Genomic DNA, 27819 nt, shown 5'->3' on the forward strand with positions numbered 1-27819 from the left:
ATTTAGCAAAGGAATATTGTCCTTTGCTAAATTGTCCAACACATATCTAATAGCAGATTTAGTGTCTCTATCCCAGAGGCATATTAGCAAGCTTTCACACTGAGGCATACGGTATTGTACCATACCCAGCTTAAGGTGCCCATAGAATGGAAAATCATTCAGGCACTTCTCTTGCTAGATATAGTGGGCTCCATATTGTACTGATCAGCAATTTATGATATTAGGAGAATATGGACCAATCTAGCAGAACTCAAAAATGTAAATCTCTATTGCATGCTGAGGCAATACTCTGAGATAACTCATATTTTCTTGTAAGGGTCATGGCTGTGGAAGAGACATCCTTTGGATCTTTTACAGATCTTAGTATATCAATAATTTGCAGAAACCCTGGTTTTGGCACTATCTGTGGCCATGCACTAGCTTCTTTTGGACCAGCCTTGACAGCAGCCACCTCTCTATTAACATTTCTAAAGGAAATGGGTCCTTTATGAGACAAACCTCAGATATCTATACCTTTCTTCAGTCCTCCATGAGGCCAAGTTAGGATTATTAAAGGCCATTCATAGGGCACAGGTTTCAAAGTTAAAATATTCTCTGGTCAGTGGTACTGAATCTGCCTTAAAAGATCCTCATTAGTACAGCTGGTCAAAAATCTGGAAGCTAAATCAATTTAAAAAATTGACACTTGGAAGTGGTTTCTTTTTAAGGGTTTCAGATGTTCCATTTTTCATGAAATTTTCCATGATATTTTCCACTAAAGTTTTTATCAAAATGTTTTTCACAATCACTATTGAAATTGTACTGGTTTTCAACAAATGATTATTTAAATTTAAAATATTGATTTAAATGTTGCATTTTTTTCTTCCAAAAATTGGAGAAATGTCAAAATAAATGTTGACAGTTTTTCATGAAAAGTTTTGTTTTCAAACAAAGGTAATTTTTGACAATAACATTTTTCGTGCCAGAAATTTCTACCAGTTCTACTCATTAGAACTTTGCCACTGACTCATCTTATTATTTAGTACTTACATTAACACCCAAAGGCCCCAGTAGAAACTGGGACACCATTGTGCTAGATGCTGCACAACCATACAGAAAGACAATGTCTCTGCCTCTGCACAAGGTTGGGATTAAAAATATTGATCCTTGTTGAAGATTTCAGACCCTGTGTTCTTTGGTATGTGTTCTGGGAATGCATCTGGTTACTAATGGGTTCTGGAAGGATACACATGCTAGCATTACTTTTCAAGTGACATTTACAACTATTTCTCTTTTATCAGGAGAAATACCTAAATCATTCAGATTCACAGGATCAGCAAAGAGCTGATGCCTACAGGCTACTTTAATGTCAAGAAACATGGTATCACAATTCTGGAAAGCATTAATAGCTCCATGGACGGAGCTGTAGTCTATCCATACTCATGCCTCTGGGGAGAGTGGCTTATAAAAGACCCAACAAACTGGGGGGGCTTAGAGGACTTACGGTCGTTATTTTGGTGATTATACAGAATAACTGTTGAGCATAGTTGATCTACCCTACTGGGATACAAACGTTGATAATGTTACGAATGCTGACATGCTAGTGTCTTGAATTTATATATTTTAAATGTTTCTAGGGTCTTCCCTTCCACTTTATCCTCCTTTCCTGGCAAACTGGTTGAAACTATAGTAAAGAACAAAATTGTCAGACACGTAGATGAGCATAATTTGTTGAGGAAGAGTCAACCTGTTTTTTCTAAAGGGAAATCATGCCTCATCAATCTACTAGAATTCTTTGAAGGGGTCAACAAGCATTTGGACAAGGGGGATGTAATGGATATAGTGTACTTAGATTTTCAGAAAGCCTTTAGCAAGGTCCCTCACCAAAGGCTCTTAAGCAAAGTAAGCTGTTATTGGATAAGAGGGAAGGCACTCTCATGGACTGGTAACTGGTTAAAAGATAGGAAACAAAGGGAAGGAATAAATGGTCAGTTTTCAGAATGGAGAGAGGTAAATAGTGGTGTCCCCCAGGGGTCTATACTGGGAACAGTTCTATTCAACATATTCATAAATGATCTGGAAAAAGGGGTAAACAGTGAGGTGGCAAAATTTGAAGATGATACAAAACTTCTCAAGATAGTTAAGTCCCAGGCAGACTGCAAAGAGTTGCAAAATGATCTCTCAAAACTGGGTGATGGGGCAACAAAATGATAGATGAACATGATAGATGAAATGATAGATGCACATTGGAAAACATAATCCCAACTATACATATAAAATGATGGGGTCTAAATTAGCTGTTACCACTCAAGAAAGAGATCTTGGAGTCATTGTGGATAGTTCTCTGAAAGCATCCACTCAATGTGCTGCAGCAGTCAAAAAAGCGAACAGAATGTTGGGAATCATTAAGAAAGGGACAGATAATAAGACAGAAAATATCGTATTGCCCCTCTATAAATCCACATCTTAAATACTGCATGCAGATCTGGTTGCACCATCTCAAAAAAGATATATTGGAATTGGAAAATGTTCAGAAAAGGGCAACAAAAATGATTAGTGGTATGGCATGGCTTCCATATAAGAAGTGATTAATAAGACTGGGACTTTTCAGCTTGGAAAAGAGACGACTAAGGGGAGATATGATTGAGGTCTATATAATCACGACTGGTGTGGAGAAAGTAAGGAAGGAAGTGTTATTTACTCCTTCTTATAACACAAGAACTAGGGGTCACCGAATGAAATTAATATGTAGCAGGTTTAAAACAAACAAAAGGAAGTATTTTTTCACACAACGCACAGTCAGTCTGTGGAACTCTTTGCCAGATGTTGTGAAGGTCAAGACTATAACAGGGTTCAAAAAAGAACTAGATAAGTTCATGGAAGATAGTTCCATCAATGGCTATTAGCCAGGATGAGCAGGGATGGTGTCCCTAGCCTGTTTGCCAGAAGCTGGGAATAGGTGATGACAGGGGATGGATCTCTTGATAATTGCCTGTTCTGTTCATTCCCTCGGGGGCACCTGGCACTGGCCAGTGTCGAAAGACAAGATACTGAGCTAGATGGACCTTTGGTCTGACCTGCCAGTATGGCCGCTCTTATGTTCTTTTCCATCTAGCTTTTCCTATACTAGTAAATCCTGCTGTGTTTGACAAAGTGTGTCATACACAGCCTTTCTTCCCTCAGGCATTGTTGGAAATGGCTGTCTTGCTGATGTGGACCGTGTCCAATGTGTTCAACACCTATTGCAAAGAAAGTACGGTTGACATGCTAAGACTATCTTTTTCTTTCCCCAGCAAGTAAATATTCTAAATTCAGTGGCATACACTGGTTTGGTTTAAATCAAACTACAATCAAATGTATCTAAAAGGAGATTATGTGAGTCATTTGAATTGACATTGAACAGTATTGCCACTGGATGGCTAAATATGACTCAACAGGAATTTTCCATCCTTAATTTGTGTTTTTCACACACACATTTCACCTCTGACTTCTATGAGTAAGACACACACTGTCCATCTCCAGTTTCCAAGTTACACAAAAACAGGTCCTCCATGTCTGATTTCTAAATCAGAAAGTATTTTTAAATCAATTATGCGGTGCCTAATTTGAGACAACAGAAAGTGCTGAACACCTGCCTCTGCAAGTCAGGCTCCTTGAAGATGCTTCAAGGGGAGTACTGTGATTTTTGAATACTTAGGGTTAGCAATACTGAATTACACACACGCACTGTCTCATTTCTACATGATACATCATGCAAACATCATATCTGACTGAGAAAAATGAGGTCTAACACTAAGCTCAATGGCATTTCTCTGTTTACCTAATGCAATAATTTTGACATGCCACATCCAATCAATTCCAAAATGTCCTGAAATGGTCTAAGCATAATGGGAGCTAGTGGACTTGGTGATGGGGCAAAGCAGAGACTTGGAGTGGGGAGAGTGGATGTGTGCAGGGCAAAGCGGAGAATCACAAATGGGGGAGGGAACGCAGGGACTCAGTGGGGGGAGTGGAGATGGGGAGGGGAAAACGGAGTCTCTGGGGACGAGGAAGAGACAGTGGAAATGGGGAGGAACACAGAGCCCTTGGCATGAGTCCCTGAAATGGGAGGATGGGAAGGAGACACACAGGCAGTTTGGGGGTGGGGGAGAAATGGCGGAATATCGGGAGGCCCTAATGGGTGTCGAGCACTTGGCCTGGAGAAGCTACCGAGTGTGAGCCCCTGCAGTAAAATTGGCGACCCCGCAGGAGGGCCAGGAAATTGGAGCTTGCGCCTTTAAGAGCCTGGCTGCAGAAAGCAACAAGGTGGCTTTTTGTCTGATATTTTTAAGGGGGGGGCGCCAGGCTGCAGCCTCCCCCCGGCTGCTCCGGACCCTCCCATCCCCATCCTGGGCTCCTGCCTGGCTGCGGGCTGCGGGCTCCTTCCGGGTTAGCCGGCGCTCGCTCTCCCCGTGCGCGGGGGCGGCAGGCCCAGCACCAGCCGGTCCGGCCCGCAGCGCGCGGGCGGGGGAGCGGCGCCCGGCCGGCGGCGGGAGGATGGGAGCGGGAGGCGGCGCGGCGCAGCGCGGCGCTGGGGCGTTCGGCTGCTCGGAGGCTTGAAGCCCGTTTCCCGCCCGGCGGCGGCGGCGGCGGCGGCAGCGGGGATGGAGGGGCAGAGCCCCGCTGCAGCGCGCTGCGCCGCGGGAGCCCAGGCTGGTGCGGAGCCCGGCGAGCTCCTCCAGCGAGCCCTGGAGTTCAAGAGCCAAGGGGCGCAGTGCTACAAGGACAAGAAATTCCGCGAGGCCATCGGCAAGTACCACCGGGCGCTGCTGGAGCTGAAGGGGCTGCAGCCGCCGGAGCCCAGCTCCTCCGCCAGCTGCGCCGCCAGCCCGCGGGGCCAGCTCACCGCGGAGCAGAGCCAGAGCGCGGAGAGCATCGAGATCGATTGTTACAACAGCCTGGCAGGTCAGCGGGGGCTGGGCGCGCCGGCAGGGACGTGTGGTCCCCCTCTGCTCTGGGGATCCTCGCCCCCGGCCCATCAATAACTTTGGCCGGGGTTGGGGGTGTCAGATCATGCCCCTGCTGGGGCTTTAGCCTGACTTTCCAGCGCCGCTTGCAAAGCAAGGGTGCAATGACAAGGTTGCTGTGCCCTTCCCCCTGCCTCCCCCCGTCTTTCCTGCCCCTCACCCAGGAGCACTACAGCAGAGCAGCAGTATTGACTCAGGGAGCTCTAAGGGCCTCCTTCCTGTGCAATTTTTTACCCATTTTTTGCTGGAAAATTCTCGGGTTTTACAACTGCTAGTATTCGGGTTTTAGCCATTTTACCCGAATTTTGGACCCCTCCAATAAGTGAAAATACTTTTTCTGTTAAGAAAATCCAATACGTTGCATTAGGAAGAAGTATTTCTGTTAATAAATTAGTCTAAGTGTAAAGGGGAGGCTGTTTAAAGTGAAGCAGTGTTGTGGAAGATACACGCACAGGCATGTGTGGGCATATGTGTAGGTGCTGTTAATGTACTTTTCATGCACTACACTGCAGCCTTAGACTACTTTTACATTAAAAACTATTATTTTTCTTTAGTTGGTGCTTTTTTCTACCCTCTCATCTCCCATATTAACCCCTCTATTCACCCAGAAAACAGGACAGTTAATTTTTTCATAATGATTTTCACCCATTTAAATTTTTTTATTATAAACACTGAAATTTCCAGGAAATATTAAAGAAAATAAAAACCAAAAACAAAGAGCCTTTGGTATTTCTTAGGGGGAACTATGGGTCTGCTTTATAGTCTTCTCCCTTCTCCTTCCCCTCCTCATCCTTTCTTATTATTAACTAGGAATCACATAGTCCATTCTACAAAATAAGGCCCTATATATTGTACCCTCAGTGATTCCTTTTGAGCATATGAAATATTATTTTCATATGTTTGAGAGAAGTATTTTTACTTTTCTAGAAGGGGGGGGGTGAAGCATTCTGCCAGTCCTTCCTTGGCAAATATAGAGAACACATCAAAATCTCATCTCTCTTTAGGGTTCATCTGCATTTTTACTACTACTCAACATATGTGCACACAAGCACTTTAATGTTTGTACAGCTGTTTAAAAATATAACTAATCCCTCATACTCCCTGGGAGATAGAGAGGTAACAGAATAGATGTTTGTATAGAGTGTTCAGATACATAAAAAGTACAATTCAGGAATTCTCTAAGATTATACAGCATTCTCTTCTTCAGCCTGAGATTGCCTTCAATCCTTTTACCATAGCTTGCCTGTAATTTAGAATGGAGGGGTCCTACAACCTCTGGTGTAAGAAAGGAAATGTCTGGAAATCATTTTGACAACCACAAATGATACTAGTTTTTGTATATCTGTATATAATCTTTTAGCTGTAAAAGTGAAAGGAAAATGTAGTTCTAGCTAGTTGCTAGATACTAGTTGCCACACTAGCCAATAGATGCTTGATCATCATTGCATTTGACTTGGCTTCCTCCCATCTGATTTGAATGAATACTCTATGGAGGAGTTAAACTACTTTATAGTTTGATCCTGCAGTCCTTACTCAGACTTGTGTTGACTTCAACAGGAGCTTTGCCTGGGTAAGAACTGCAAGATCGGAGCTTATTTTAATATCAAAACCCTTATTTTAATATCAAAACCCTTATTTATTATACTTACTAGGAAGCTCCAAAATCAAAAAAGAATCTTGTTTGCGTGTACATGGGAGAGAGTTAATAAAAAAGCACAATTTTAGATTCTCCCCTCTTTCCCCTTAAATCCTAGTCCTTTCCAAAATGATGCTTCCTCGTTACCTTGGCAAAAATTTGGCCACTGCCAGGACATTAGCATGTCAGCAATTACCTTCATTTTGCACTTGGCTTGTCTAGGCAGAGCTGGTTAGCTTTGCTTCTTGTGTTGTGCAGTGCTGAAAAAAATGGGGAATAAAGTAGATTAATTTTCTACCCTCACTTACACTCCTGCACATACACTGAAATCAATGGGGTTGTTTGAATGTAACTGAGGGCAGAATCTAGGTCCCTTTTAGAACACATTTTCTAATTGGATATATTTTGGTTCCTTCAATTATTATTTAAATTGCATATGGGGAGAGAGAAGGTGTCACTATAATATTGTAATTACTAAGTGTAATTTTGTCTCCCTTTTAAAAAAAAATCTGTGTTTATGGATGTTTGTTCAAATCAAACATCTTACTCTGGTTGTAAGGCTTGTTTAGATTGACAGTGTTATATAAAGAACCCATAATACCATTAATAGCTTAATGCAGTTTAATGTGTTCCTAGTCTTAAAACATTTCTAACAAGAAATATCTTCACTCTTAGTCCTGAGGTATAAACTAGGCATATATCTAGAAGGTGAATGGGTTTGGAAGGGATAGATGTTGTTTGCTTTTTGTTTATATTTCTGCTGAGTATACAAATTGGCCTTGCTGGAAATGTTTACAATCCCATTTTTGCTGACATAATAATAGCCCCATTTCATTTATTTATTGTTTCTGGTTTGGTTTGGGATTTTTTTTAACCATTGTTGATTGCCACTGTATATGAGATTTTAATACAATCAGACAACAGGAAAATGTGCTTACGGTTTAACCTAGATTTAAACATATTTTACTTAGCTTTAAATTGTTTCAACACATAAGGGCATAATTAACCCTAGAATCATCTGCAGTGTTTCCCTTGTGAAGACACCGCAGTAGGACAAATTCTACTCTGTTACACTTGCACAGTTGTTATACTCGTGTTTTCAGTGGGATTGCACATATGTAGCAGAGAGCAGAATTTGGCTGCAAAGTATATGATTTCATGTTTGCCCAATGTCATGTCTTAAAATGTAAACATTGAAAAAATACACAACATATTAAAGTGGAGTCTCTCCACTCAGAAAACTGCAGTGTCACTACTACAAGTCTACTTCTAGAGGTCAAATTCTAGCAGGATTCTCTTTGAACTGGTGTCCAAAAGGAAAAGGAGTGAGGTAAAGAGGAACTGGTCCTGAACTGCCATAAGGATTAGGATGTGTTACTAAAAGAATCTTTGTTGAAAAGAGCAAAAGGTGTAGCAGTAGGACTTTATCATATAACACTGAGGTTCAACAGAAGCCACTGAATTATTTACCCAGAGGACTCTAGCAAGGAGATATCAACATAATACATATCATTAGGGAAGAAATCAGTATATTTGGTGTGGGGAAGTAAGGAGGTGGTACAGGATACTATGCTGCTGAGCACTAGAATTGTATTTAAAAAAAATTAGAATAAATAAGTATCTGCATAGTGCTTGGACTATGCTAGCAGTATGCACCTAAGAGGAGTATGCATCAATTCTGAGTAAGGCAGTTTTGTTGGTATAATTCAGTGTTATCACCTGAGTGTCCTTATTATCAGGTTTTTTAGTGCTTCCAATCTCTCCACTAAGCTTAGCATTTTGCAAGTCCTTCTTTGCTTTTGCAATGTCATTTTTTGTGTGCCCACTACATTCTCCCATTTCAGAGATGCATTGCATTGTATATTGTACTTTCTGGGAAACTGTACCAGTCAGGGAAGCACATAGGCTAGGTTAAGTATTCACCGTAATACAATATTCCCAACTCTTTCAGTTTTATTGTATCTTACGATATTTGGTGGTTTTCTTAAGCCCAAGCACCTGGAGTCATGCAATCCAATTACTTTTTCTTCTTCTTCTTTTTCTGTCTTTTTTTTTTTTTAAAGTCTCTATGTCTACACTACCCGCCAGATTGGCGGGTAGTGATCAATCTGTCAGGAATCGATGTATCACATATTGTCTAGATGCAATACATCGATCCCCAAACGCGCTCCCCGTCAACTCCGGAACTCCACTAGGGCGAGAGGCAGAAGCGGAGTTGACGGGGGAGCAGCGGCTGTCGATCCTGCTCCGCAAGGACGCGAAGTAAGTGATTCTAAGTCGATCTAAGATACGCAACTTCAGCTATGAGAATAGCATATCTTAGATTGATTCCTCCCCTCCAAGTGTAGATCAGGCCAAAGTCTCGTTGGAGGTGGAGGGTGGGGGGGGGGGGCGGGAAAGCTGGAAAACATTAACCTTAAAGGCTCAAAAACCAGATAATAAATATAAAAATAACAAATTTTGTCCTAAAAAAAAATCAAAGATATAAAAAACTCCAATCTCATGATTTGGGGCAGGAGAAACCTTATGATTTTTGAATGTGTGGAGTTGGCAATACTGCTAATATCTCTTGCACTAAGCTACTAGCAATACTATGGTTTTTAAGATACAACAGTATGATGGCCTTAAAAGGACTCATCACATTTGTGAAGTCTAGTGTTGCAACGTTTTATACAGGCCTGCCAAAAAACCTCCTTTTATCATGAATCTTACTGATCAGTTTCACCAAAAAACAAGATTGGCAGCATAGTTTAAGTTCCTTGAAATTGCTAGGATAAAAAAAAATCTAACAACAACATAAAGCCCTGTAGAATAAACATATGATTACAAGGCAAACATAGCTTTAAGAAAACATTTCATTATGACTCATTGACAATCTGCAACCTTGAGCAAGTCACTTGACCTCTTTTTTTGCCTCAGTCAGCCCAAATGAAAATAGAATAAAGAACAGAAACATCAGGGAAATCCTGATGCTGCACTAGAGCTGAGCAAAAGGTTATTTTTAAAAAATAAAATAAATGTACGAGGAATGCATGCAGCAAATCTGAACTCACCAAATCTCATTAATACATTAATGACTGTCCCTTCCATTTATACTACACCTTTCATCTAGAAGGCTCTTAAGTACTTTATGAACTGCATACAAACAGGGATCACTCACTCACCATAAATTGAACCACCTTGTAGAACGTAATAGCCATTCTGTGCCAGCAACACTGCATAACAGTTTTCAATGGTGGAAAGGGCTATTTCTGCTCGGGAGGGGTGAACAGGTCTTAGTCCTTCTGAACACAGCAAAATGCTAAGAGTAGCATAATTTTTAATGTTTGTCACAAGTGAATGTGAAACAATGATAGGGAAACTGACAAGTGTTTGCTTACAATAGCAGACACGCTAGACCAGGAGTTCTCACAAGAAATTTTTTGGTGACCTTTGCGTGCGTCCACCAACTCTTGCTGGTGGCCGCTCTGACAGATTTTCCTAAAATTATTAATTAACTTTAGGAAAAACAAATGTGCACAAACACATGTCCAAATCATTGTAATTTATTTAGGTGTGATTTTTTTTGCAGACTCAGTAATAAAAATAATGTATAGTTTTGTCTGTTCTTTACTGGACCTAAATAGAATAGAAACAAAATAAGGTACTTTTCACATTCTTATATTTTGTTGTTGTTTGTTTTCCTTTTTTGACTTTTGTTTGTTTTTTTAGACTTGCTAGTTAGTAAGGCTGCTGCTCTGGAAACTATTATTTGTATGTATCACTTTTCAGAGCAGAATTACTAGCTAACTGGGAGGCAGTGAAAAGTGATATTAACAAACATACAAATACTGATTTTCACAGCAGACTTACACAGCCCTGGCAAGCCGGGATTAAGCCATGGATAGAGAGGTGGGTAAGGAGGCAGTGGGGGCTAGGGGTGATAGGGATGGGAAGTGAGCCCAGGATTGGAGCCCGAAGCCCTGTAACCAGAGCCTAGCACCCACCACCCCAGGGCTGAAGCTGGAAGCCTGAGCCCCATCACCCCTGGGAAGGTGGGGAACTCACACCAGCTGTCTGCTTCTCTGGCATTTGTGGCTCCAGAGGAGGGCTGGGCCCAACCCCTGCTGGCAGCCCCAGGGGAGGAGCTACTGCTCCTCGCCTCCCCCAGAGGCTGTGGCTGCAAGAAAAGTCTCTGGTGGCCACACAGGAGAAACACTGCAACCCAGCCATGGCAGGGGGAGGAGAACTTCTCCAGTTGAGTCGAGGGATAGCCATGTAGATTAGGCCTAGTACTGGGAGTCAGGAGATCTGTATTTTATGTCTGGCTCTGATACTAGATGGCTATTTGATCTTTAATAAGTCACTTCACTTCCTTAAACCTCAGTTTCCCATCTGTAAAATGAAAATACTACTACTTGCTATCTCTTAGAGGTATTGGGAGGCTTAATTAATTACATGAATGAAAATTATAAGGGTTTATATCTTAATTAAAATGTTGGTAAAGCACTTTAGGATCCTCAACTGGAAGGCACAATGTAGCTGCAAAGTATTACAGAATGTAATGATCTAAGATACAATTTAGCCAGTAGCATCCCTACTCTTGCAAAAAATGCCATGTAGTCTTTTATAACTATGAATGCGTCAGATCCTCCCTTTTCATCCGATCCAAAAGATGGCACCTCTGTCAGTATAGCAACCCCCTAGAACTACACTGGGGTATTGGCTCGTTGATGACATAAGGCTGGATTCTGCCACCTGTATTCATCATGAGTAGTACGTTGCTCTGGAAGGAGTCGCACTGAAATAAAAAAAAACCTAATCACCAAGGAAGTTACTGTTCATCATGAATAGGGATGGCAGAATTTGGCTGCTGGATTGCAATGAGCTAGTAGCTCAAACACCACTATCACTTCCTTGGTTTTCCTTGGAAGGAGTCCCTTCTGAATGGTGAGCAGACCCAACCCTTTTAGATTATAACTGTGGTCTGTAGAGCACCAGCGTCCTAGCTGATGATCAGAGAAGACTTGGCTAGTTGCCTAATGTTAACTCTTTTGGTCCACATGATGAGAGAATCTGAGAACCTCTGATTTATAGGTTATGATATGATCACAGCCCAAGGTGTTATAGGTGCAGGCAGGGAGTTGATGTTGCTTGAGTGAGTGTTGGATGTATTTAGATGATGGTCTCAAACATTGTAATATCGATCTTGGGAAAGGCAATGTTGTGAGCTATTACTGTAAAATACTTCTGCCATTTTGTTTGGGGTGGCAGGGCCAGCCTGTTCAGGCAGATGGAGTTACATATGTAACATATGCATGAAAAGGATGGGATGAAAGTTCCTCCAGATCTGGGTGGAGGTAAGCTGCCCTCTGGCCCCTTGCTAACTTTCTAATAAAGTACCTGTCACTGATAGCTTAGGAAGGGAAAGAAACCTGTGCATAGTACAGTGTGTGTATTCCTTGGCTCCCAAAAATCCGTTTGAAAATGGAGATTCTTTTGCAAGCCGAAGTGACATACTCATCCCCAGTTGTTTTTATATTTGAGAAAAACCTATTAATGCTGATGTGCCACCTATTCACTGTACAGCTGCCTGCGATGTGCTGCATTTGCTCTGCATGCACAGGACATCCTGTCCGACTCCCCTCTGGAAGAGTTAACTCAGCTAGCTGGTGACTGAGGAATGGGCAGACAGATTTAGTGGTAAGGCAGCAGCATGAAACTTTCAAAATAAAGTCAAGCAGGGGATGGCAAGAATCAGAAGGTCCATCCAAAACCGCTGGGCAGTGATCAACTTTTCTGCTCAAGATTTATTCATTGCTCACCTGCTTTGAGATGTGCATTGATATATTTAATGAAAGGGATTCACAATAGCTTTTCTTGTCAATGTCACCATATTCTCCTCTGAAATTCTGTTCATGAATTTCCTCCAGCAATTGTCCCCCAGTGAGTCACAACAAATACTCTTGCAAGTCCTCATATCCTAATAAATAGCCTATGTAGGGTGGGGCCAGACTGGACTGTATTAAGATTCTACACCCAAGTCCAGTAAGCTCTGCACTTAAAATGCAGCTCTAGTGAGGGAGAATGATAGGAGGAGAGGAAGAGCAAAGGATGCGTGAGATGAGGTATAATTAAAAAGGTGAGGGCAAATTTTGCCACCCTACCACCTTCTTCTTTTATGTGCAACTGAATAATAAAGTGGAAAGGAGGTAGCAGCAGCAATAACCAACGATTTTAAAAAGTTACAATTGTTTTAAACCGCACACTCTGTTCTTGTTCATTTTAAATGTGGATGCTAAGGTTTTGATAGTGCTGGAACCCATAAAGCAAAGTCCTACAAAGTAGCTGAGCTGTCCCTGGAATAACATTGAGCACTTCCCATCTTCAGAGCACTTAACATTCATGAGATAATTATTCCTCATAAGCCCTCTATGAGGCAGGAAGTATTATCCCCATTTTAGAGATGAGAAACTGAGGCACAGGGAGGTTCAGTGACTTACCCAAGGATACACAGCAAGGCAGTGACTGAAGTGCATTTAGAACTCAGGAAATCCTGACTCCTAGCCTTGTGCTTAGATCACACCTCTGAGTGCCAAACTTCTCCTGACTGTCCTGACACAATGTGCACCAAATATAATAAAGCCTCCCTCTACGAATAGCCTCTTTGTTCACATGTGAGTTGATCCTATCCTAAAACATGCCAGCTGGTGCCAATAATATATTGAATACATTGAACAGAGCTATTATACTCTAAACCAGTGGTCCCCAAACTTTTTGTGTTATACCCTTCCTCCCCCGTAATGTAATCTGTCCCTGTCCCCCTGGGGGTGGGGCTGGGAACTGGGCCAGGAGCCAAAGCCAGGGCCTCGGCTGGGGGTGGGGATGGGGCCGGAGCCAGAGTGTAACTGGGGGAAGAGCAGGTATGGGTGGTACTCCTTTCCTGCCCCCTTTGGGGCCTGGTCCATGTCTCCCTGAACATTCCTCTGCACTCCCCACACTTTGGGGACCATTGTTCTAAACAGTGGCATGGAGTTTAGAAAACAAGAAATCTAATAAAGGGAGGAACTTTATAATGAAGCAAGCCTGTTGTAACGGATTGGGTCACAGAAACCCCCGTGGGACTGTCACTTTGTGTGCTGAGACTACCTCTGAGCCCCTTTTGGGACTTCAGTATCCTGTCTTATTGAGCCAGACACGCTAGCCTGCTGCAAACACAGACCCAGGTCTGAACCACATCCCCCAAAAGCTGAAGAACTGCTCCTGTCTCTAGCACCCAGACACCCAGCACCCAATGGGATTCAAACCCCAAAAACATCTGTTTTACTCTGTATAAAGCTTATACAGTGTAAACTCATAAATTGCCCACCCTCTATGACACTCAGAGATATGCACAGCTGTTTGCTCCTCCAAGTATTGATTACTTACTCTGGGTTAATTAATAAGCAAAAAGTGATTTTATTAAGTATAAAAAGTAGGATTTAAGTGGTTCCAAGTAATAATAGACAGGACAAAGTAAGTTGCCAAGCAAAATAAAACAAAAACATGCAAGTCTAAACCAATACATTAAGAAACTGATTACATATAAATCTCACCCTCAGAGAGGTTCCAATGAGCTTCTCTTACAGACTAGACTTCTTCTTAGTCTGGGCCCAATCCTTTCCCCGATGCAGTCCTTGGTAGTTCCAGCTCAGGTGGTAGCTAGGGGATTTCTCATGACTGGCAACCCCCTTTGTTCTGTTCCACCGTCTTTTATAGCTTTGGCACAAGGCAGGAATCTTTTGTCTCTCTTGGTCCCCACCCCTCCTAAAAGGAAAAGCACCAGGTTTAAGATGGATTCCAGTACCAGGTGACATGGTCACATGTCCTGGGAGAACCCAAGCCTTCATTCTTCCTAGTCTGACTCACAGAAAGGCTTGCAAATAAATAGAGCCAGCTACAGTCAATTGTCCTGGTTAATGGGAGCCATCAAGATTCTAAACCACCATTAATGGCCCACACTTTGCATAATTACAGTAGGACCTCAGAGTTAATTTCATATTTTTAGTTTCAGATAGAAGAATGATACATTCATACAAATAGGATGAACACTCAGTAGATAAGCTTTGTTATGATACCTTACAAGAGACCTTTTGCATGAAGCATATTCCAGTTACATTATATTCACACTCATTAGCACTCATTTTTCATAAAATCATATGGAGTGCAACATCACACCTATAACATGAAGACCATCTATACCAAAAGGTTACCTAGCTAGTCATTTTCTTCGTTCTCTTTGGTGAGATTTCATAACTTCACAGGTGAAGAACAATCAGAGATGGAAGACACCTACGTCTGCATTTGTATTCAGTTTCAACTCACTTACATCCTCTCACCACATCACCCTGCTGTAAAGAGCTTGTGAGACTAGAACCTGAGACCAGTAGGATTTCAGATTACTGACACCTCTGCATTGCCACCAGAAGCTCAGGCAAGGCTTCTGCTGGTGGACCATGTGAAGCTAGACACTGCAGGCAGTACTGCGTGTCGGAGCTTGAGTGTCAGCTCCCCCTGCAGTCCACTGACTGGCCTATGCTGGTATGTAAACCATGAAGCCATCACAGAGAACTGTCTAAGCAAAGATGTAGGCCATATCCAGACTACCCGCCGTATCGGCGGGTTAAAATCGATTGCTCGGGGATCGATATATCGCATCTAATCTAGACGCGATATATCGATCCCCGAGCGCACTTATATCGATTCCGGAACTCCATCAACCCCAACGGAGTTCCGGAATCGACAGGGAGAGCCGCAAACATCGATCCCGCGTGGTGTGGACGGGTGAGTAATCCGATCTTAGATATTCGACTTCAGCTACGTTATTCACGTAGCTGAAGTTGCGTATCTAAGATCGATTTCCCCCCCGTAGTGTGGACCAGCCCGTAGACTGCCCAGGGCCGGCTCCAGGGATTTTGCTGCCCCAAGCAGCCAAAAAAAAAAAGTCACGATCTGCGGCAATTCAGCGGGAGGTCCTTCGCTCCAAGCAGGAGTGAGGGACCCTCCGCTGAATTGCCACCGAATACCTGAAAGTGCCACCCCGCTCCAGAGTTGCCGCCCCAAGCACCTGCTTGATAAGCTGGTGCCTGGAGCCAGCCATAAGACCGCCTGCTTCCTTCCACTCCAGACCATGCTTTGCTCTGAACCCCAGATTCCAACTCTGGACCCTGGCTCAACCTCAGCTTCGCTACTTGGCCCCGTCTGCAGCTCGGCACCCAACCCTGACTCCCTTGCATCCTGACCTGGCTTAACCCCAACTTCCCTACTCATCTCATGACCACGACTTGGTAACTGACTTGTGCACATAAGCCACCCATGGCCCGGCCCAGACAGTTATTTTCAGACCCTCTTCAGCCCCTTCCCCCCAATCCAACCTTCCTAGAAGATGGAAGGGGCAGACCGCCCACTGACCAGCAGTTTCCCTGAGGCTGAGACACCTGCAGGACCGAGTCACCCATCTGTGAGCAGAACCTCACACTAAAGACCCAAGCCTGCAGTTTGCAACCAAAGCATAGACCTTGTGCAAACTGTCACAGGCCCAGGGACACAGCTCACTGCCAAAGCCCAGACCCTATATGAGCAGCTAGCATGTTCACAGAGAAGCAGCTATACTACATGCCTGAGTAGACCATCCATTGCCTGAACAAGGCTGTGGTGGTGCCACGGCCCAAATGGGTTGACAGGGACCATCAGGAACACTGGGAGTTCCTGAAACAATACAGGCTGCTCTTCCTGCTCCACCCCTGAATGTACCCCACAGACCAGAGAAAGATGGGGCAAGTAGTCCGCCTTCTGGTGACTGGTGAATCACGTGACTGGTCTTCCACAGGTTGGAGCAGAACAGCCCAGTGCTCTTCAAGTACGGCATCTTCCTGCCAGCCTTCCCAACCATCTTTGATGACACAGCATCACGTCCGCTTCGCAGAGGCTGCCCTCCGGAAGCTGCGTGAGAGGCAGGGGCCGGCCATCTCCCACACCACTCATTTCCAGTGCTTTGCAGATGATGTTGAATGGAATGAGGCAGCCTAGACTCAGTGAGGATGCAAAAGATGAGCTAGCCCACACGGAAAATGCCACCTGCCTAGAGGCCTTTATTGATCTTACCCTGTGCATCAACTCTTGGCTGCAAGAGACATAGGAGAAAAGAAGGGTTACCCAGATGCTCCCACGTCTGCCCGCTATGTCAATGCCTGTAGAACCAAGTCCTGAATCCATCCATGACGCATGACCCCAGAGGAGAAATAATGTCAGTGGCACATTCTATGGGATGCCAGGATATGTCCTTGCCTCCTGTCCAGCTCGAAAGAGCTTGGGAAACAGACTAGCCCAGGCCCTTGCCCTAGCAGGGTACAGCCTGGGCAACACCAGAGTACTATGTTCTGGAGCCATTCCCTAACCCTCAGATGGAACCTGTTCTGGTAACCATGGGGTCTCCCTGCATTTCCAGGTGGTGCAGTGATTAGAGGTCTTGAGGGAGGCAAAGAAATTCCTCTACCACTATGACAGATAATGGGGCAGCTGCCAACTTTATAGACACTAAGGCAGCCCAAACCTTCCAGATCCCTTTCCGGCTAAAACCCACACCAGATCTGGTGGAAACAATTGATGGATCACTCCTGTCACCAGAACCAGTGACCCAGAAGACTGTTCCCTTATCTGCCACAGTGGTAGGACACCAGGAAATAAGTTTTGATGTGATCCACTCTCTGTTCTTCCTGGTAATTCTTGGCATGACTCATGTATCTCCCAGCAGCGGAGCAGCATTAGCGTCCCCTGTGAATATTGCTGGAAAGCTTGTCTTCAACAAATTGACCAACACCTCCCCCACCAGGTGACCTGCACTCTGGCCCCCGAATTGGTTAAGACCCTCAAAAGCAAAACCCTGGACAGCAGTGAGCTAACCAGAACAGGGGTGGCTCTAGACTAGAACCTCAGCCTCCCTGACAAGTACTGAGACCACATGGATATATTTGAAAGGAAAAACAGATTTACTACCCCCACATAGGGACTATGACTGTCCAATAGACCTACAACCAGGGACAAAGGTGCCCTATGGACAGTTATACACCATATCTGAACCAGAGCTGGAGCCCTATGCATGTAAATACAGGAAAACTTCATAGTGTTTCATTCAGAGTCCTTGCTGTGTGAAAAAAGGATGGGTCACTGTGCCTCTGCATAGACTATCGCACACTGAGCTAGGTGTCTATTCATAACTGGTACCCTCTGCCCCTCATCCTGGAATTGTTGGACCACCTGAGGACTGCCAAGATCTTCAGTAAACTAGATTTTCGGGAGGCACACAATCAAGTGTGCATAAGGCCTTGGGATGAATGAAAGATCACTTTTTGTACCCAATATGGGCACTTTGAATATCTAGTAATACTGTTTGGCTTAACCAGTGCCCCCACAACATTCCATCATTTCTTAAATGACATGTTTCGGGACATCCTGGATCAATTCCTGATCATCTGCCTTGATGATATACTAGTGTTTTCTGAGCGCCCTGAGTAGCACTACCATTCATGTCTGGTCCACCCTGGAGAAGCTGTGGATGCATACAACCATATGCCAAACTAGAGAAGTGCACCTTGGACCAGGCCACAGCCAAATTTTTAGGTTACGTTATTTCCCCAGACGGAGGGCATTCAGATGGAGTCACAGAGGGTTGAGGTCATCCACAGCTGGACAGCACCCTGGACCCTCAGAGAACTTCAGTGCTTCCTGGGCTTTGTGAATTTTTATAGCTGATTCATCACCAACTTCTCTGAACAAATAACCCTCTGATAAGTCTCTGGGAACTGAGTTTAGGTGAGAAGTCTGCTTAGGCAAAGATCGTAACTTGTTGAAAATAAGTTTTAGTCTTAGAAGCAAATTTTTACTTGTTTGTTTAACTCTTTATCTTATATTAATTCTATATCCCTTTTTAAAAATAAACTTATTTTACTTTAAATTAATGAACTTTGGTGTGGTTGTCTCTTTAAAGGAACAACAAACTTCATGACTTCTCTGAGTATTCCAGGAGAGGACTAGAGACTGCACAGAGACAGTTTTGTGAAAATTTGGGATGTGGGGGGAGGGTTGGGGTTGGATCATGCTGCAGCCAGTAACTGGGTAATGGAAGCAAGAGTCTGACTTGCATGCCATCTATGCTGGCTGTTGTTGCAAGGCTGTGAGTCACAGCAGCATAGCATTGCAGGCACACAGACAGGCAGGGCAGACGGTGACAACTCCTCACTGGTCTGGTTTGAACCTAATGCCAACAGAAAATCAGTCAATTTACATGTATTTCCTCTGTTTTAAAATTTTTTTAAAAGCAAATGTCTATACAAATTGTACATGTCCGATGAAATCCCTCACCTTTTGTATGTCACTTGTCTTGGTAGATTGTAAATTCTTGAGGTTAAGGACTCATGTTGTAGTATGTAATTGTACAGCATGCAGCACAATGGGGCCCTGACGACTACTGTGGCATCTAGGATTAAATAATCATCCTGATTAACTCCATTTGTACAGACCAACTTCCTATCATAGTATCCCAAAGCTGTTCACTACTGTGCACCATTCCTGTGTCAATAACTGCAACTGGTTAGATGCTGCTAGATGGAGATCTGTTATATAGCTGCACCTATGGACCACTGGGGAGCTAGCTGTTGACCTGGTGCTGGCTCCTCCTTGTAGTTTCCACCTGTTTGGATAGGCATTCAGGCTCTTCTTTGCAGTGAAGATCATGGATGCCCGTTAAGAAGTTCTCATCCCTACCTTGCACAGCCCCAGCTTTTCCTTTTTTTCATCGTTAAAGTGTAGTCAAAATCCTGTCTTTGTGACTGCTCAATCTGTTGCTGTGGAGGTCATTGTAACATCATAGATTCAGCATTCTATGACTTACTTACCTGCAGGCACAGATGAAGCAGCAGGAACCTTTTGTGTAAAACAAAACACCTTTGAAGATGAGTAAACATGCTTATGTTTCCATTTGCCAGGCATATTAGGGTTGGATGTGTTACAGCTCTGCCCTGCTAAGGCTGATGCTTTATTAACCGCTGCTCACAAATCCCCTCCCCCTTTTCTGTGCCATCCAATTGCATAATACCAGCATGCATTTGCCCGCAGCCAGTTGGTAGCAGGCTTTCACTTGGAAAGTTCTGCACCACTGACAACAGCAACCACTCTTGCCTCTGAACTGCAGGCTGCAGACATCCACTAATCATATCCATTGATCTAGTTCCCTAAGACCTATCTCTATATAGGTTTTTATAAATGCTTATCACCTCAGTATCCGAGCACCTTCCAGTAGTGCATTTGTTTGTTCTTGCCTTCTCTCCCCAGAGGGAGAAAGGTGCAGTGATGTCTTGTGGTAGGGTGTGTCTTTATATTTTAAATATACCTGTTACTATGTGTTTTATATTAAAGAAAGCAGTGCCAAAGTAATGCACCCTGCACTTACAGCAGAAAGTGGTGAGGGTTGTGGTGGTCCTTTGTTCCTGGTGGAATTAATTCCATAGTCTCAGACCACCACTGGAGAAAGTTCTGTCTCCTGCATAGATGAGCTGTACTCTTTGATTGTTGAGAGTTCCATTGTACCAGAGGAACAGAATTGTCAATGGCAGCCTTTATGGAGCTTCAGACAATTTTTTGGATAGCCTTGGCTAGTCCACGGAGCACTTTGAAGATAAGGAGTGAGACCTTGAACTTGATTTGAAATTCTATGGGAAGCCAATGTAGGGAGCAGGGGACAAGCTTGATATGTTTGCAGTAGCCTGTGTTGCTCAGGTGTGCTGCAGTGTTTTGAAATAGTTGGAGTTTCCTAAGTGCTGAAGGTTTCATACCCAGGTGTATCTCATTGCCATAGTCCAGCCGAGAGGTAACGAAGGCATGAATAATTGAAGCCAGGTCTTCATTCACCAGGATAGGATGGAGTCTTCTAGCCAAGCAGAGCTGGTAGAAAGCGCGTTACTCACAGATACTGCTCTGCGAGAGTTTAGCATCAATAAGAAATCGGAGCGCTAGTAGACTATGGACTGAATTGACCTATTGTGGGTGTGTATCTTCAACCAATGAAAATTGCACGTGGTTGCAAGCTCTTCAAAATACTTTCCTGTATCCACCAGTATCACCGCTATCACCTATCCTCTTGTTAAGATTCAGCTTCAGCTAGCTGTTAATCTGTGAGCTGATATTATCCATGCACTGGGCCAACGTGGTGGTGGTGGTGTAGTCCTGTGCGGCAAAGGATAGGTAGAGCTGTGTCTCATCTGCATATTGCATGTTTGAAGAAGGAAGGGAAGATTCCTTCACTCAGTGAAGCATGGCTCTTTCTGTCAGGAGTGGCACCATTTGGTCATGACTCGTTCACAAGCTAGGAAGTAGTGAGCATGTTTCCCTCAGAGTTTAACTCTTGACGGTTTGGAGTGCATTGCATCTCTGAGGGATTGACTGAGCCATCAGCTCTCAGTCCTGCTTTACTATTCCACCTTGGCCATCTGTGTGTGATCTAAGCCGACAGGTAACTTCCCTGCTTTCATGAAATCAAGTTAAGTGTCTGCCTTGCCATGTTCCCCTTGCTCCTTAAAGCAAGGGCTTCAATCCTACTCAATGTAACCTAATCAGGCAGTGGAGGGAGTTCTCCACTCATTTGCTGCAATCTTGAGACTCTGTGTAGCCTGTTGTGGCTGTGACTTCACATCTGCCCACTGGTTCACTCAAGGTCTTTGCCAATCTGAAATAGTCAGCTGTTAGGTCCAGGCAGCAGGCTACTCACCCATTTACTGCCTCCCAGCAAAGATGGGCAGGAGGGTCAGAGAATAGGTGCACTGCAGCCTTGCCTTGGATCCATCCCCCATATTCACTGACCAGAGTTGCTGAGCTGGAGTGGTATGGACCCCCTGCTCTGAGAAGCAAGGTATATCCCAGAGTCACAGTGCCTCCAGGGGCTACTCCTGCACTGATTCCCGCCCCGCCCCCCTTTGTTCTGGGCTATGCCCAAAGTCACAGTCTAGCCCACAGTTTTCAGTTCTCAGAGATGAGGTGTGCTCAATGCAGTGATTTCTGCCATAGTCCGCAAACAGCCTGAAGCAACAGCTCTGTGAGGTGAACTGCTCCATGTATCACAATGGGATGTTAAGACCTACAACTCTAGGTGCCCTGCCAATACCACTGCAGCAGAAGATTGTATACGTGGCCGCAGGAGAAGCGTGCACTGAGCCCTGCCTATCCACCCAAGCAGTACATCCTGGGGAGGTTTCCCTTCCTGCTACCCTGGTCTCTCTAGGACGATAACCATTCCAGCTACTTATGAGGGGGGCACCCCACTGCTGCTCCTGCAGGGAGGAATGGGGTCCATGCTACTGCCCCTGCCTCTACAGGGAGACAGCCCCTACTCCGCCACTACAGGGTTGGGTCTGCAGGAGTGAAGCCATGGAAAGGAGTGGGCCTCTATCATGGTGTCCCCAGGGTCTTGGATTGCCTTGACCTGGCCGTAGCCCTGAAAAGAGACTCTGGCCACTCTTTTTTGGAACTTCAAAACAAAAAATTAAATTGGAACCCACTCCATATCCCAGGCCATGATTCTTGTGTCAAAGGGTGTAGCAGAGAGTTACACTTCAACTCCTACTTCAGACACCAATTTTTATTTTTTTTAAACACAACTGTAATTCAAATCCCTGGCAACTATCCTCTTAAATTATTTGCAGTGATTAAGGGCTCAAGCCTTGACAGTGTGTTCATGCTCCAAGAAAACAAAAGCAGCATAATATCCAAAGCCATGTAGGAATCACAGAGAAGAAATATCAGAATTCTTTTATGTATATATTACTACATTCCCATCCCCAACTGCTCTGGTATAACTGGAAGCAAGGAGGGAGCCATGCCAGTTCCTGTGGTTAATAGATTTTTTTTTTAAAAGAAAGGATTAAAGTGTAGTAGTAAAAGGAAACACTTTAACCGAATGCATAATTTATCTGTGGAACTGCTTGTCGCAAGGTGTCATTGAGGGAAATAACCTAATAGGATTTAGAAAAGGATTAGACACTTACAACTAATAAGAACTTTCACAGCTACATTAGGCAGGATCAGAGTTTTACAATGGATATTAAACTTTGTTTCAGGGCCAAACTAACTTGCTTGGGATTATGTTGGATGCGCAAAGACTCAGGCTGAGGGCAGGTGTCCATGGCCAGGTGATTCCATAGTGGTTAATTATTGGGTTTCTTGTACCTTCCTTTGAACAACATAACTAGTCACCGTCAGAGACAGGATATTATACTGGATGACCTGTTGGTCTGATCCATTACAGCAGTTGCTATGTTCCTAGCTTCTGCAGATAAACTTTCTACTTGGGATAAAAACTTTACCAATATAACTGCATCTAAGGTAGGGGCTTCAGCTAGTACAAGTATGTTGGTCAAGAATCAGACCTCTTCACATCCCTGACCACCACAGCTGTGGTGACAGAAGTCTGCAGTGCAGACTTGGCCTTAATGTGGGAAGTCAGAGTACTAAAATGACCATTGGTACAGAATTTGAATGGCTCGGCGTTTAAATAAGAGGAGCACCTCTCCCTGTTTGTTCCTTGCTTAACACTGAGTTACATTTTAAACAAGGTGGAGTGTAGTTCAAGTCCTGGACCCTAGGTGAGAGCAAATAAATAAGCCGGCCAGAGTGACCGCATTTTCTATCCTTCATATACACTGTACCTAAAGTGTGTGAGAATTTGAAGGCCCTGGAGTCAGGAGAGGATAGGATCTAATGCTCTTTAGGGAAGGTCAGCAATCCATTGTTGTCCTGGCATCCATAGAGGGATGTCTAGGAGGTATGTCAATAATACAAAGGTAACTCTGTATCTGGTAGTAAAGAACAGGAGAGAAATTACAGCTGAACTGGACGAGGGACTGGTTGCAATCACAAAGGTACATTCCAGAAAAGTAACAGATTGTCAGGTGAAAGTGTTACTGCACTGCTGATCAGGACAAGGATGCCGAGTACACAATGCTCAAACTTGAGGATAGATGGTGAGAGCATTCCAGTTCCAATAGTAAATGCCATGATGAGGCATGGATGAGAGGAGGTCTTGAAGATAACCTGCTCCCAGTCTCTACAGAACGTTATAGATAATCATGAACACCTTCAGCTGTACCAGGATGAACGACATCCAGGGCAGGCAGGCTATGGAGCCCAGGTGTTGTGTGCCCATGTTAGCTTACTTGGTTTATTGGGCAGGATAATGCACCAGCTTTTAGCCTCTGAGTGATCATCAAGGGCAGCTCCAAATTGAACCCATTGGCAGAAATCCAGCGTGCAGGAAATAATGGCATGGATGACTGTCAATGACTTCATCTGAGGAGAAGGGTCATAGTCTTGAAGCCAGCTTTAGATTCTTTTCTCTCTACTGCTGTCACTTCCTCCAGATGCTTCTCCCTTCCTACCAACATCCCCCTATCTGGTCTTGAGCGTGTTTAAGCTGACCATCATTCATTCAGGACCCCTCTTTGGCCATGTAGCTATTCCAGCTATGCAGCACCTTTCATTGGAAAGGATCCCCAATAACTTTACACACAATATATGCTTGTAGAAGCTATTTGCCCAATAGATAGGTGTCCAGGACCTTGCTACCAAGGATCTGTTTTGTGGCCCAACTAAACTAGAAATTCAGAGAACTTTGGCCTCTGCAGCAAGCCTCTTGTTGTACTCTAAGCACCAGCCCTATGGTCATACTCTCTGCCTAAAACTCCTTCCTGGTCTCCGGAGTCATGGGTACATCTAATGAATTTGCTGATCCCTCTTCAGATATTATCTGCTATTGCCCTACAGAAATGACAAGAGACTAGTTCTACCAAAGCCAACCATGGGGCTCCAATGGGAGAAAGAAGCATTTTAATGGCACCGACAGGAGGATAAGCAACAGGGAAGGAGGATGTGACATGGAACTGGGGCTCTGGGGAGAGAAAGATTCAGTCTGGGTGGAAAAAGCTTGACGGAGATAAACAATAACAAAGGGACTCTGGAATAGATTCAAAAGGCAAAACACAGGCAGCTGGGCTAGATGAGTATTGACTTTAAAAGATAAAGCTAGGTCAGGGATTACTGGGCTAATTCTAAGTGAGGTCAGAAAGAAGGAAACCTCTAGAGGATTTAACCTGCCAGAACAACAGCAGCAACCATGACCAAAAGAGAGAGAGAGAGACAGACAGACTGGCTGCAGGGGAGAGAAATGTTTATGGAAGCAACATGACCTACTGGTTATTGCAGGGAACCAGGCTTTGTTCTTGGCTCTGCTATTTGACTCATTGTGTGACTATCACTGAGAACACAGAGCTCCTGAATCCCCTTTCCATGAAATTCAAAGGGGCTTGAATTAGAGGATCTTGTTTGGGGCCTCTTTCTACTGTCACCTTTTTATTTTGTTGGAACGAGGACTTATTGTTGCACATTTTGAGACGGAGTTTGCCACAAAGTCTAACTCGTCTGCCTGCCGTCATTTGACCATTCCTTTGGCTGTGTCCCAGCGGAAATTCTGTTAGGCTACTTTGGTTGGCCTGTGTTGGTTTCATTTGGAGGGCAGTAACTATAGGAAGCTGTAGCCCAATATACTCCTTGCTGTGCTCCAAAACTTACCAAGCCAACTGGAAGCCATGAGAACCAGTTGAAAACTTAGATTGTAATTCCACTAGGGTTATCTTTGCCATACAAATTTAGTCTTGTTATAAAGGAAAACTGCAACTTCATATAACTGAGATTCTTGTCACTGCAGCGAATGAAAAAGAAGCATAAAACATCTTACTGTCTAAAAAGATAACTTTTAAAAAAGAATAATTAGCATTCAAACAGGCCACTGCCCCCTTGTAAGTCTGATGAAAGTTTGAGACACAGAAGATCAAGTACAGCATTTGAATGCATGGGAAAGGCAAGAAACTTTCATAGCTGTTGTAAGTTAAGTGTTTACACATTCAAATGATGAGCTCCGTTTCCTGTATCTCAAACTATATCCTGATGCAGGACTTCCTGATAGCCACCATTTTACAGCTAATTCCTAGCAGGGAGACATAAGCACCATTCATAATTGTGGTGATAGGGAGAGGGTGACGTTTCTGAAAAGAGTTTAGAAAACTTATTTTTACAAATAGGTGAACTTTACCAATAAGGATTGCTCACCTGTGCCAGCCAGACTCTTACAGACAGCAGCACAATGACCCTTTGCATCACATGGCAGGAATATCCAGAACTCAAGCAGCAGAGAAACGGCCCATCCTAGAAGGTTAGGAAAGAGTCTGTCCAGGAAGGTTTAGCTGAGAGGAACTGTCAGAACTGGGAATGGAGAACTAGGCTGAAAGGAAAGGGATGGAGGCTTGGAAGAAGAGGCTACCTGGGACCCTCAGTGTTGGTATATCCACACCTCATTTAGCATTAATCAGCCCCTGCAGAGAGGGTGCCAGCATGTCATACAATCTGGATTTTAAATTCATATACAGTCTCCTGCATGTAGTAACAAGCAGGCATATTTACACAGCTTTGGTAGGTGTAGAGGAGTAAATGAGAGCTGCTTCTTATTAGAAAATTGTACTGTCACTTTAATTTTCCCTGCTCATCCCATTAAGGCAGTCCAGGAACTAGTCGTCAGCTAATCAGATTATTGCTAGACGTTATCAAGATGGCTATAATTAGCATCTTATTGGTGCGGAGCCAGAAAATCCCCTTTGTTTGCAGGCTTGGGATATGGAATATTACAAGGTCTGGAAACTCTTCAGATCCTAATGATTCGCTCAGATCTGGAGCGTTAAAGCATGTGGCATTTCTCTAACAAAGAATACTTCTAATCTTCACTCTTTGAGGGTATGTTGGGAACTCTGGCTAACATCTTTGAAAAGTGCAGCCCACTTGTGTGTAGAGGAAGAGAAGGATCTGATACAGCCTCTGTTCTGCCCCCATATTATAAAGCTGTCTCAAGTTCCTTTTCATCCCTTGTGGCGCTTTTTTCCCTTGCCAGTTTGGAATCTTGTCATAGAATTTAGCAGAGGTTAAAAAGTGAGGTTTACACGTAAGCAGGGCCCTCTGAAGACTAGAGATGGGCCTAGAACAAAACCCTGATTCCAAATACCGCGAACTTGAGGTTAGTTTGGATTCTCAGCTGGCCTGCTTGCCTCCCTCCCCTTCCATTTCTCTCTCTTGATATAGATATAAATTAGATAAGACACAAAACAACACTATTAAGGTTGCAAAATCAGACACTCAAGTTAGGAGATACCAAAATTAAAGTTTCTGTGCAAGCTTAACTCATGCATTATGATATACACTTTCATTACATGGTCACATACTAGTTCTTCCTCAGGAACCCTCAGCCACATCCCCACTGGCTTTAAAGCCTCCTCTCCCTTCCTGGGCTCCTCATCCAATCTCAATGGCCCTCTCCCAGGCTCTATGGCCTAGTTTCTCTGCCCAGCCAGTCCCAGTTCTCTACCTGCACCCCAGCTCCTCCTCAGATTTGTTTCCCCTCCCCTCTCACATCCTTCACTTCATCCCCCTGGTTCTCAGTCCCAGTCCCCTTTCCCAGCCAGTCCCTGTCTCCCCCAGCACCTCATCCAGTCTTGGTCCATCCCTCCAAATACCTACTGGCTCCCACTCCCTCCACAACCTATTTCTTTTCCCAGATCCTAGTCCTAGTCTCCTTGCTCACCCAGTCACAGGCTATTTGTCCACCATAACTTCCGGTCCCAGTTTTCCTCTGCCCCCTCCAGCCTCTGTTCCAGTTTCTGCTCTCCATCTCCCTCACCCCAAGTTCCTTGTCCCAATTTACTCCCCACCATGAGCCAGCTCTTGTCCCATCTCCATTCGACTCAGGCAACTTCCTAATCCATAAAGCCTGGGTCCAGGAAGGTGTCACGGAGCGCACAAGAGACAGTCTCCCTGCTCTCAGTTCTGGTGCCTGGACCCTGACCCAGACCTGGACCCAACATGAGCAATAGTCCAGAGCAGGAATTGCAGGGGAAGTCCTGCTTAATTTCAGGCTGGAGCATGTCCAGCCTGGACAGAATTTTCAAGGAATGTAGCAACTAAAATCTAAATTTTCTACTCAATGTGTATGAAGCATGTGTTTTTCCCAGGCTTGTTCTCTGAAATAGATGAACCATTATGGGTGGGGGCAGGGGGAGGGAAATCAGCCTGAGGCGAACACCCATTATGGAAAAA

The 27819-nt window shown here is 44.1% G+C and overlaps 1 protein-coding gene across 1 annotated transcript in view; it reads left to right on the forward strand.

The window, feature by feature from the left end:
- Positions 1-4583: 4583 nt before the first annotated feature.
- TTC9 (tetratricopeptide repeat domain 9) overlaps positions 4584-27819 on the forward strand; it is a 36766-nt gene continuing 13530 nt past the window's right edge. Inside the window, exon 1 of the mRNA XM_050953639.1 lies at positions 4584-4923. Coding sequence (XP_050809596.1) covers positions 4623-4923 — 301 coding nt within the window. The 5' untranslated portion in view covers positions 4584-4622. The remainder of the gene's footprint in view (positions 4924-27819) is intronic.

This window comes from Gopherus flavomarginatus, chromosome 5 (genome assembly GCF_025201925.1).
Source record: "Gopherus flavomarginatus isolate rGopFla2 chromosome 5, rGopFla2.mat.asm, whole genome shotgun sequence".
NCBI classification, from domain to species: Eukaryota; Metazoa; Chordata; order Testudines; family Testudinidae; genus Gopherus; species Gopherus flavomarginatus.